Genomic DNA, 12,000 nt, shown 5'->3' with positions numbered 1-12,000 from the left:
TAAGCCCCTGTGTCACAACTGTTAAGCCTGTGCTCTAGAGCCAGGGAGCCACAACAAGAGAAACTACTACAGTGAGAAGCCTGCACACCACAACCAGGGAGTAGCCCCCACTTGCCCCAAGAAATGCCTGTGCAGCGACAAAGATCCAGCACAGCTAAAACTAAGTAAATAATTTTTTTTAAATAAGAGAATTACCCAGGGAACTTGTTAAATAGGCAGATTACAGAAGTTCACCCCAAGAATTCTGATTTCATGGCATTGGAAATAGACATTTTGGTAAGCACCAGCTTTCTAGCTCAGATATCAAGTCACACTGCTTTTGGCACTTGAAGCTTGTTGCCTGAATGATGCAGAGGGTCACATGGACACATCCCTTTCTGGAATACTGTCAGGTATCTACGAGGATATCCCGCATCCAGAAGGCCTGCATGCTTAGTCACTTCAGTCATATCTGACTCTTTGCAACCCTATGGACTGTAGTCTCCCAGACCCCTCTGTCCATTGGATTCTCCAGGCAAGAATACTGGAATGGGTTACCATTTCTTCCTCCAGGGATCTTTCCAACCCAGGGATAGAACCCGTATCTCTGCCTCCTGCATTGGCAGGCCGGTTCTTGACCACTAGTGCCACCTGAGAAGCCCTGCATCCAGAATACTTTGCATTAAAAAAAAATAGGTATCAAGGAAATAAGTCAGAAGGTAATCTCTTATGTTACAAGCAGATGTTAAACATATTTAGAGATTTGTTACAGGTTTTCATTGAAAAAGTCATATTTCCCAGTGCCTTTAAAATAGGATGCTATTTTAAAAATATGAGTCACACTCAGGTTTCCTGAAACCTAGCTATTATAGGAAAGCTCTTAGTCTTCTCTTTAGAACTCATACTCATATTTAATTTTAAAAGCCAAAGAAGTAATAATTTCTCCCCTGGGAATCTATTAAAATTCTGAGATTATATGGTTTTTCTTTGATACAGATACTTTTTAATAAGAATAAAGGAGTTCTCAGAAACCTAATCAGGTGAACTTAAAATTAAAACCTTTTAGCTAGAATAGAAAAAGTCACCCTTGCTGCTTTTCTGTCAAGCACTTTTGTTCGAGAAGCTTCTCTCTTTTTGTAACTCCTTCCAGCAGTGACCGGGGCTGCCTCACTCAGGCTCTCGAGAATAGAATGTAACTCTTCCCATCTCCTAGACAAACCTAGACAACATATTAAAAAGCAAAGACATCACTTTGCCGACAAAGGTCTGTGTAGTCAAAGCTTTGGTTTTCCAGTAGTCGTGTACCAGTGTGAGAGTTGGACCATAAAGAAGGTTGAGCATCAAAGAATTGATGCTCTCGAACTGTGGTACTCGAACTGTGGAGAAGACTCTTCAGAGTCCCTTGGACAGCATGGAGATCAAACCAGTCCATCCTAAAGGAAATCAGTCCTGAATATTCATTGGAAGGACTGATGCTGAAGCTGAAGCTCCACTACTTTGGCCACCTGAGTCAGAGGGCTGACTCATTGGAAAAGACCCTGATGCTGGGCAAGATTGAGGGCAGTAGGAGAAGGGGGTGACAGGGTGAGATGACTGGATGGTATCACTGACTCAATGGACATGAGTTTGAGCAAGCTCCGGGAGATGGTGAAGGACAGAGTGGCCTGGTGTGCTGCAGTCAGACACGACTTAGCAACTGAGCAACAACAACAAGCTCCATTCAGTGAAATCACATCAGTAGCTTGAACTCAGTCCCTGGTAGGAATATTGACACCATGGAAACTGACCAGTACTATAAATCAGGGCTTATTTTTTCCTTATAGAATGGATTTAACAGCACAGCACTGCTCCTGGCTCTCAATCTCATTTCTCTCAAAGGCAATATCTTACTTCTCACAAAGAACATATAACTTCAAGTCTCTCAATCCTGAGTCTCAAATTGTTTTTCCACTTCCAATTTCTAGGTGAGGAATAGAATCATCTTTTCTACCGCTTTCTCTGGTCCAGAGCCAATGTGGGTCAAGATTCCTCAACCTATAGGAAGCTCCCTCTTTCGCCATGAATCTTAATGACATCCTTCAGTTTTAACTTCAGAGAGCAGCCTCAGCTAGAGACAATAAGCTCCCCGTCAGTTAGGCCAATGAAATGAAAGGTAGACTGGTTTCATTAGAAGGATGTTTTCCAGCTCTGCTTTGGGAATGCCTTGTTTCCTTCCCAGTTATCTTTCTGCTTCTCCTTGAAGCAAAATTTCAGTCCTGAACTATCTGATCCCTGCAGAGACCATAGCTACTGATCACAAGCCCCAGTGTATGACTTCTTCACTGAACTAGATAGAAATAAAAGCAAAGGGAGCAAGAGACCAGCCCCTGCCAATTCACAAAGACCTTGTGAGCAAAATGGGACAAAAAGAGGTGAATTTACAGAGTTCAAGGTCGTAGTCACTATTTGGTAGAAAAACTCTCCCTTTCTGTCTGTGGCACCAAACAACTCAGTTTTGTGGTTTGTTTGTTTTTACCTAACACAGCAAGTAGGAAGTGAATGTCCACATAAAGGAAAGAATACAATGCACCAACAAGCTCACCGAAGCATCACCTGTAAGAGAATCCTGTGGATCCAAGCTATCTGGACTAAACTCTGGCTGGATAATGGCCCCCAGCCAGATAAGTGGCAGGTTCAGACAATAGTGGAGTGATGCTGATCAACTCTTTGTCCCTTTCATTCTCCAGTTGCCTATAGAACAGGTCCGATGCTAATTAAGTCTTGAGGCTTTAGAAGTGGATAATCCAACTGATTAAGTCTTTCCTATAAAATAGAGGGCTGGAAGGGGTCCAAACCAACCCTGTTATTTTGCAGTCTAGAAGTGTGAGATGCTTGCTCAGGGTCACACAGAAGAAGAAGAACTAAACTCAGATTCCCAAGGTCCAGTTCAGTGACCTTCTCAGGACCTCTTCCCTCCTCCCTTTAATAACTTGCTGGCACAAATGTTTATGCAGGTCCTGCTGTGCTGACTGGGGACACAGTGATTAATAAGCCAGACAGACCCAGTTCCTGCCCTCTGGGTGTTTGAAGTCTACTTTGGTCTGGTATTTTCAAGGATCCCCACTTTTCCCCACCCTTTCTGCCACTGAGCATTCAAGCTTGTATTGGCATTGCTTCTGCCTGCAAGTCCTCACTGCTAGGTTCCATAAAGTAGTTGTCAGGGAAAGTTAAGATGCAGAAGCTAAGTGATTTGCTCAAGGTCTTATGGTAACAGAACCAGGGTTACAGAAACCATCACTTCCAGGGCTGGCCAGCTGGTGGTCAATTTCAACATTCTTACCAGTCACCTGCCCTGTGCTTAATGCTGTTGATCTATAGATATGGTGGCCTTCCAAGTGTTCACACCAGGACAATTTTGAGAGTGAATGGAGCTGCCAGGATGATTGCTGTAATCCAGGGTTGTTCTAGACAAATGAGGATATGTGGTCCCTCTGCTTATAGGTAATTCTGCTGGCATAGGGGCCAAGGGGAAGTACAGAGAAGAATCTGGGTGAATGGAACTCGGGTTCAGCAGGGCTTTCTTTCTGCCTGGGGCCTCACACTGTTGAAACATGTCCCTAGCAGGTCAGCCTCTTGGAGGTTATTATGATCTCGATTTGTGATCCTTTACCTTTCCAAGACACAGTAGCTATGGCTGTGCCACTGAAGTAGCAGAATTCAGGGCTTTGAAGCTTGTAACCCCTGGCTCTGACTCAGCTGGGAGATTACAGTCATGCTGTAGTCAACTGCCACTGCCTTCTTCCCCCAGAGAGTGGCCCCTGTGCATCTTAATTCTGTCCACTGTCTCCAGGGCACCCCTCTAGGGACTGCTCATCCTGCTTAGAGTCCCAAGACTCTTTTTCTATTTCCTGAAGCATGAGAAACCTTGGAAAGGACCTTGAAGGTGAGATGAATATGTACCATAAGAACACAGAAGAAAGAGTCCTGGTCACATATTCCTAACAGGACTGTATGTTCCTAAATAACCAGTACATGGCCTGATGAGCCCACAGTTATTTATGGAGTGAGTGAAACAGAATCACAAACTGAGGCTGTCTTAGAAAATCTAGAAGGTAGCCTTAGACATTGAGAGAGGTGATGGAGCAGAGTAACTGGGACCTTGAGTTACTTCTCAATTTATAAGCCTGAGTTACTTCTCAGGCTTATAGTCTAAGTTATAAATAGCTTTGCAACCTTGGACATGGTTTAAAACTCAGTCTTATCACACATAAAATGAGTCAGTAGTATCCCCACCTCACAAGGCTGTGGGAGGACTAAATGAGAGGTGCACATAATATTATGGGAACAGCCCCTGCCTGTCACAAAAAATGTTAGTTATTTGGGGGATGGGGTTTTTCTCACCCTGGATTTCCCAAGAGAGATTATGCATCATTTATTTTTATTGACCAAGTGACCTTGAGAAATTTTACACAAGAGAGGGAAATCTGTGTTTTCCTCAATGACTTAAAGAAGTATTTTGATTCCTTTGCAGGGATCTCGGAAGCTTCTGGAACTCATCAGATACCACATTGTCCCATTTACTCAGGTTGGCCCTCCTTTCCTGCCCTATTTTTTTTCCCTGTTTTCAAGATATCTGGTCTTAAATTTCAATATTTTAGTGCTAGAGAATGTGTGACAATTATTTATTATCTTAGCTCTGAGCGCATGCTTATGTGAATAATGAACCTGTCATCTAAGAACTCTTCCAAACCCATTGCAGAAAGCTCCCATTACTTATTTCATAAACTTTCAAGTTATTTTTTCCAGTGAAGACTCTGGGTACTGCTCTCAGTATCTCTATTGTTCCCTTGTTCTTGCAGCTGGAAGTGGCCACACTCATTTCGACCCCTCACATCAGGAGCATGGCCAACCAGATCATAAGATTTAACACAACCAACAATGTAAGTGAAAACTCTGTCTCTGGTGTCATTGCTCACATGTGTTTTTTCCTCTGCTTATGGCTGTCCATCGGGTTATCCTACCTCAACACTAATTCACAGGCTTCAGCTCTTTGTGATTGCTTCATTCATTCATTATGGCTTTCCGCAAATATCTGCTGAGCAACTCCAAGTGTGTGAGTCTAAACTAGAAGCCAAGGATAAAGATGCGGAAAAGACAGGCCTACATTCCAGCAAGGAAAACAACCTTTAAGCAACTAATTAGTGACCAGTTAGTTATTTAGTTACAGTTATAACAGGGCTCCCATGAGGAAGTTAAGAGGGCTCTGGAGCAGCAGAAGCAGCAACAGGAGTAGACAGCAGATCTGGGGCTCTAGAAGTCCTCAGTCAGAAGATGATGCTTCAAAGGATGAGTAGGAGCAAGTTCCAGGCAGAAGGCAAAGCAGGTGCAAAGGTCCTGAGGCGGGAGGGAACATGACTTATGTAAGAACCTCAAAGAAGGCAGTGTTATTCAGCTAACTTCTCAGGGTTGTAATATTAGCAGAAATCTGGCAGCAGAGAGATTATGTCTCCCGTTGGTTCACTATGGATGGTGATGGTGATGCCCCTTCAACCTTTCAACAAGTTTGTGTTGGGTGCCAAAAATGTGCCAGGCATCATTCTATGCCCTCAAGTTTGGAACAAACAGATAAAAGTCCCTGGTTGCATGGGACTTTCATTCTAGTAAATAAGATGATAGATCATAAGCAAATTAAATATATCCTATATCAGAGTAGTAAGTGTTAAGGTAAATAAAAAAAAAAAACAGCAAAGCAAAGATAGGAAATAGAAAGTGGGAATGGGGCTGACATTTTAGATACAGTGTCTAAGAATTCCTCATGGAGAAGAAAATATGTGAGCAAAGACCTGATGGAAATGAAGGAATAGGCACTGTGAGTACCTGGGGGAAGAGTATTCCAGAGAGAGGAAACAGAGTGCAAAAGTGCAAAGCAAGGAGCGTGCCGGCCTGATTGAGGAACAGCAAGGTCCTTGGGGCCAGAACAGAGGGACAAGAGGAGTGAGGTCAGAGGAGGTCCAGGCAATAAGAGGGAGAAGGAGAGGTGTGGTCAGGTCACATGTGGCCTAAAAACTCAGGGAAAGGATGAAGGCTCTTAGTTTAAAAGAGATAAAAAGCCATTAGAGGATTTTGAGCAGTGGAATGATGTGATCAGACATACATCTGGGGAGACTATTTAGGAGGGAATGTAATAACTCAGAGAACAGGGGCAGTGACTAGCGGGGAGACAGGGAAAGGGGCAAAATAGAGGTACACATTACTGGGCATAAGATAGGCTTAAGGATGTATTATACAACCTGGGCGGAGGAGCCTGGTAGGCTGCAGTCCATGGGGTCGCTAAGAGTCGGACATGACTGAGCGACTTCACTTTCACTTTTTACTTTCATGCATTGGAGAAGGAAATGGCAACCCACTCCAGTGTTCTTGCCTGGAGAATCCCAGGGACGGGGGAGCCTGGTGGGCTGCCACCTATGGGGTTGCACAGAGTCGGACACGACTGAAGCGACTTAGCAGCAGCAGCAGCAACAGCATACGACCTGGGGAGTGGAGGCATTATTTTCTAATAACTGTAAGTGGAAAATAACCTTTAGAATTTGTGTCAAAGTTTTTTAGTTAAGTAGAAGGAATGATGGTAACTGAGAGCAGAGTGGTAGCTGAGACCTGGTAAGGAGTGGTTGAATTCCGAAGGTGTTTTGAAGGAGACTAGCAGAATTTGCTGAGGGATCCAATGGGGGATGAGGAAAGAGGAAGCCAGAGATGTTTCCTGAGCTTCTGACTGGAGCCACCAGAAGGATGGTGTTGCCATTAGTATCACCCAGCGAGATTTGGAAGGAAAGTAGAGATCAGAATTCTTTGCCAATTTGTTCATTTTCTGCTCCCTCGCCTACAACATAAGCAGGAACTTGTCTGAGTTTGTTCACTGATATCTCCTGAGACCCCAAAGTAGAGTCGCTCCAATGTATCTGAACAAATGAATCTCCATTTCACCATGGGAGTAAAACAGTTTGCCTAAGGTCTCATAGCAAATATATCACAGAACTCAAATAGTTATACCTCCTCCCCAGTCCAGCACCGGCAAGGACCATTTCTGCAAGGGCATCCTTGCTTAGAATCAGTTGAGAATTCATTCAACAGATTTGTCTTTCCCTGTCAGCCAAGCCCTTCTAACCACAATCCTCCCCTCAGGAGAAAGTTAAGTGAAGTTGAAGGCTCTTTCAGGAAGCTGCCACCATTCAGATCTGCCTGGGGGCCACCAGCGCTCCTCAGGCAGAAAGATGAAAGATGGTGTTGTTTCTCTCCAGGGACAGATTCTGGCAAATGGCGTGGCACTGGAAGAAATGGAGGTCGCTGCCAAAAACGGCCGGATTTACACGCTGACTGGAGTCCTCATACCTCCCTCCATCATCCCAATCCTGCCCCATCGATGTGATGAAACAAAGAGGGAGATGAGACTGGTAAGGAAACTAGGGAACTCAATAAGGGGACCCTAAAGAGCCCTCACAGAGCAGACCATTCCGTCCTCCTGATTCTGAGGGAACTGACAGGGAGAGTCTCACACGGGAGCCTTGTTCTAAAGGATTTTCTGTCTTCGTGAAGAGGCAGCGGGACCTGAGGTCCTATTTCATTGAACACAAACCAAAATTCCTGGGGGAATTTCCACACTGACCGTTGCTACCCTGGTATATTCATTTTCTAAAGCTGCCACAACAAGTTACCACAAAACAAGTGACTCAAAGTAACAAAAATTTATTCTCTCAACAGTTCTGGAAGCCCAAAGTCCAAAATCAGGGTTTCCTATTTCCATTGCAACTTTTTGGCTTAGCTGGTTTTAATCAGAACAACTAAATTTCAACAAGCTTTTGAACAACCTGGACCAGAGCCACCCCACAACAAGGCGGGGAGTCACAGCTTCCCTTGTCTTCCACAGACTTCCTTCCCTGAACTTGAACAACAGCTGCTCAGGGTGGGAGAGCTCTAAACAAGTCTAACTGTTGACTCCTATCAAGTCTTTCCTGCAGATTGTTCAAGAGCTTATTCTCCATTTCCTCCCAAAAAAGAATCAAGATGTGGGCTTGAGCCACAACCCAAAGAATTTTAGTTAAATAAGAAGAGCTTCCCCATAGCTGCCTTAGAATGAAGTCTTCTTTTACTGTTTTGTCTGGATTTAAATCAAACCAATGTGCTCTGGTTTAGGGTTGTTCTGATTAGATCTGTTAAAAGTAGCAGTGAATTCTCTAGAAAGTATTGAAGGCTAGTAAACAGTAGGAATAGCTAGTCCCTTCTAGAAATCTGTTTTCAGAACCCATAGCTGCCTTTGAGCATGTATACTTAGATTTAGAGGTTTAATTAATAATTCTCTATACCAGTTAGGATCCCTGCCGGATACAGAATTTATCCCAGTGGTTCAAATGAAGAGACTTTAATTAAGAATCTGTGACAGAGGGGTGGGCAGGGCTGAGGAAACAAGCAAGTGATGCTGGGCCATCCAAGGAGAAGTAGTGGCAGGAAACCAATACAACAGAGAATCAAGGGTGGGTAGGAGAGAGAATCACCTGCGGCCACTGGGAGCAGGGCAAAGGGAAGAAGAGGAGTCCACCAGGAGCTGGAGGGATGGCACTTGAGCAGAGAGGGAGCAAGAAAGAGATACCTTGACCCTGTCTTCCTCCTACCCACCGATATCCTGCTGGCCCCTCACCCAGACCAACTGGAAACTGGTGAGGAAGCCCAAGGTTGACCTGCTGAAGCAAAGAACCCAGTAGCGAAAGTCAGAGGGACTTGAGTGTGTAGTCAATGCTAATGCTTTGTCCTTGGAACAGGTGGGCAACTGCAGTGTCCCCTCAGGGGCAGGGGCCTCCCTACATGGCTGAGGGTTGACCAGAAGCCTGAGGCCTGCAGACGGTCTGAACCTGAAAGAGGATGAGGAAGGGGCTCCTCTGAGCAGACCTAGTTACTTCTCCCAAACCTCTCTGGAGTTGACATCACTCCTTCTCTCTAGGGAGGAGGCAGTAGGGGCAGGGAGAGGGGCCAAGAGTGGGATGCTAGTGGGACTACCTTTCTAAGGGGCATAAGGAGACATAAGGCCAGATGCAGTGGCCTGCTGCTGCTTCTTATAGAGACCCCTGCACTGACCCCTGTCCTTCCTTCCAGGGCACATGTGTGAGCTGTTCCCTGGTGTACCGGAGCAAATGTCCCACTGACTCCGAGCCCACAGTGAGTGTGACAGCTTCAGAGAAGCACACATCACCCCAGCAACCCCACGGGTGTGATTTCTCATCCTTCCCACCTTCCCTCTTAAAAGATAATCATTCCAACTAGGATTGGCTCTTAGCCTGCTCTATCTGGGGGGACAGTAGAAAGATAGCTCACAGATCTGTGTTTGAGTTCTTGCTCACTTATCCAAGGTAAGTTGGTTCACATTTTCACTCTAATTTTCTTATCTGTAAGTAGTAGTAATAATAATAATAATAGCAACATCCACAGCAGAAGCAGGATTAGCATAGATAAAAACCCAAGTGCAATGCCTGGATCAAATAGCCACTCAGTAAACATTCCCTCTCTAATCTTCCTCTTAAATAAAATCCATTGTTTGTTTAAGAGAGAAAAAACTTTACCTCCACCCTCTTGGGGTCTGCAAGACCCTGGCCGGGCCTGCAAATTAAGTTGATATAAGATAAATTAACAGGAGAAAAGCACAATTTTTTTTTTTTTACATATACATCAGTTCAGTGACTCAGTTGTGTCCAACTCTTTGTGACCCCATGGACTGCAGCACGCCAGGCCTCCCTGTCCAACACCAACTCCTGGAGCTTGCTCAAACTCATGTCCATTGAGTCGGTGGTGCCATCCAACCATGTCATCCTCTGTCATCCCCTTCTCCTCCTGCCCTTAATCTTTCCCAGCATCAGGGTCTTTTCAAATAAGTCAGTTCTTCACATTAGGTGGCCAAAGTATTGGAGTTTCAGCTTCAGCATCAGTCCTTCCAATGAGTATTCCAGACTGATTTCCTTTAGGATGGACTGGTTGGATCTCCCTGCAGTCCAAGGGATTCTCTAGTCTTCTCCAACACCACAGTTCAAAAGCATCAATTCCTCGGCACTCAGCTTTCTTTATAGGCCAACTCTCACTCCATACATGACTACTGGAAAAACCATAGCTTTGACTAAATGGTCCTTTGTCGGCAAAGTAATATCTCTGCTTTTTAATATGCTGTCTAGGTTGGTCATAACTTTTCTTCCAAGGAGCAAACGTCTTTTAATATCATGGCTGCAGTCACCATCTGCAGTGATTTTGGAGCCCAAAAAATAAAATCTATCACTGTTTCCACTGTTTCCCCGTCTATTTGCCATGAAGTGATAGGACCAGGTGCCATGATCTTCGTTTTCTGAATGTTGAGTTTTAAGCCAACTTTTTCACTCTTCTCTTTCACTTTCATTAAGAGGCTCTTTAGTTCTTCGCTTTCTGCCATAAGGATAGTGTCATCTGTGTATCTGAGGTTATTGATATTTCTCCTGGCAATCTTGATTCCAGCTTGTGCTCCATCTAGCCCAGCATTTCGCATGTACATAGGAGTTTCCACTGGAGAAGGAAATGACAACCCACTCCAGTATTCTTGTCTAGGAAATCCCATGGACAGAGTCTGAGCCTGGTGGGCTAGAGTCCACGGGGTCGCAAAGAGTTGGACATGACTTAGCAACTGAGCACAGGAGCTTCCATAGGAGAATGAAGACCCAGAGAAATAGCAAAACCCAAGTGTTTATAGAGTAGGTTGAACAAAGATGGGTAACTGTGGAAAAGTAACTAAAATGTGAAATATATTTCACAATATATACCTACATCAAGTCATTATCACTATGTTATATGTCTTAAACTTGTGTACAAGTTTTTTGTATCTGTTATTTTTCAAGTGCCTTTAGCTCAAAATAATCCACATGGCTCATTTGGAGGGGGCATGTTCTGCTGCACTTCATTGGTGTTTGCTCTTCCCAGGCATCTTTCTGGAGAGAAATAAATGAAATATCAAGAAAATGACACTAGAACCATCAAAACCTTGTCAGGCTTCACTGAATTCTACACCATGTCTACTGAGGAATATAGAGTTGGTTAAGGAGAACAAGGGCTTACCTGGCAGCTAAGTGGTAAAGAATCTGCATGCAATGCAGGAGTCCCAGGTTTGATTCCTGTCAGGAGGATCTCCTGGAGAAGGAAATGGCAACCCAGTCCAGGATTCTTGTTTGGGAAATCCCATGGATGGGGAGACTAGTGAACTACAGTCCATGGGGTCCTAAAGACACAACCTAGCAACTAAAACAACAACTACAACTACACCAGGGGGCATAATGATGAATAAGATATTGCTTTGTTTTTGTCCTGAGAAGTTCTAATCTAAAAAGGAAAACAGACCATAGTACAACGATCCATAAGTCATAGGCCAGGTAAGTACTCTGCTGGTTGTAAAAGCAACAAGTTTGAAGATAAAATTGACAACAGAAATTCCTGCCTCTAAGTTTGTCCTAAGAAAGACCTTCCCAACCAGAGAGTTCATCCCACACTAGAATAGATGGCTAAAGAGAGTGATGAGTTTACACAATCCTATTGTGGAGCACTTCATGAAGAAAAAAAACAAACACACACTAAAATAGGCATAAGTGTTCAGATATTTGCTCAGTGAAGCCGGCGCCCCCGAGTCCTGCAGGATGCTGTCAATGAATAGTTGTGGAGAGGGAGGGGGGAAACTGGTGACTGGCATCCCAGTGATTGCTGTGTGCCAGACACTGTTCTAAATGCTCTGTGCAGCAAGCCTGCAAGAGAGGCACCTTATCATACCAGTGTATAACCTGAGAACTAAGGCGAGGAGACATAACAGCCCTCGCACAAGGTCACACAGCTGGTAGGCACAGACCATGATCCTACATTGCCTCCGCCCAAGGAAAGAGAAGCAAGAGAGGAAAGGAGAAATGAGATGCATGGGTCAGAGCCCAGAGAGCCCCAAACTGCCCCTCCCAGGCTCCTGTGGTCTGTATTTGGCTAAGTATCCTGACAGCCAAAGAG

The 12,000-nt window shown here is 44.5% G+C and overlaps 1 protein-coding gene across 1 annotated transcript in view; it reads left to right on the top strand.

Moving 5' to 3' along the window:
• The window catches only part of STAB2 (stabilin 2), a 167,842-nt gene that overhangs the window by 52,427 nt on the left and 103,415 nt on the right, over positions 1 to 12,000 (top strand). Inside the window, exons 16-19 of the mRNA XM_055575011.1 lie at positions 4,490 to 4,543; positions 4,818 to 4,898; positions 7,254 to 7,406; positions 9,100 to 9,162. Of these exons, the coding sequence (XP_055430986.1) occupies positions 4,490 to 4,543; positions 4,818 to 4,898; positions 7,254 to 7,406; positions 9,100 to 9,162 (351 nt within the window). The remainder of the gene's footprint in view (positions 1 to 4,489; positions 4,544 to 4,817; positions 4,899 to 7,253; positions 7,407 to 9,099; positions 9,163 to 12,000) is intronic.

This window comes from Bubalus kerabau, chromosome 1, assembly GCF_029407905.1.
Source record: "Bubalus kerabau isolate K-KA32 ecotype Philippines breed swamp buffalo chromosome 1, PCC_UOA_SB_1v2, whole genome shotgun sequence".
NCBI classification, from domain to species: Eukaryota; Metazoa; Chordata; class Mammalia; order Artiodactyla; family Bovidae; genus Bubalus; species Bubalus kerabau.
The sequence above is the reverse complement of the archived record's forward strand: the minus strand, read 5'-3'. Positions and strand labels throughout refer to the sequence as shown.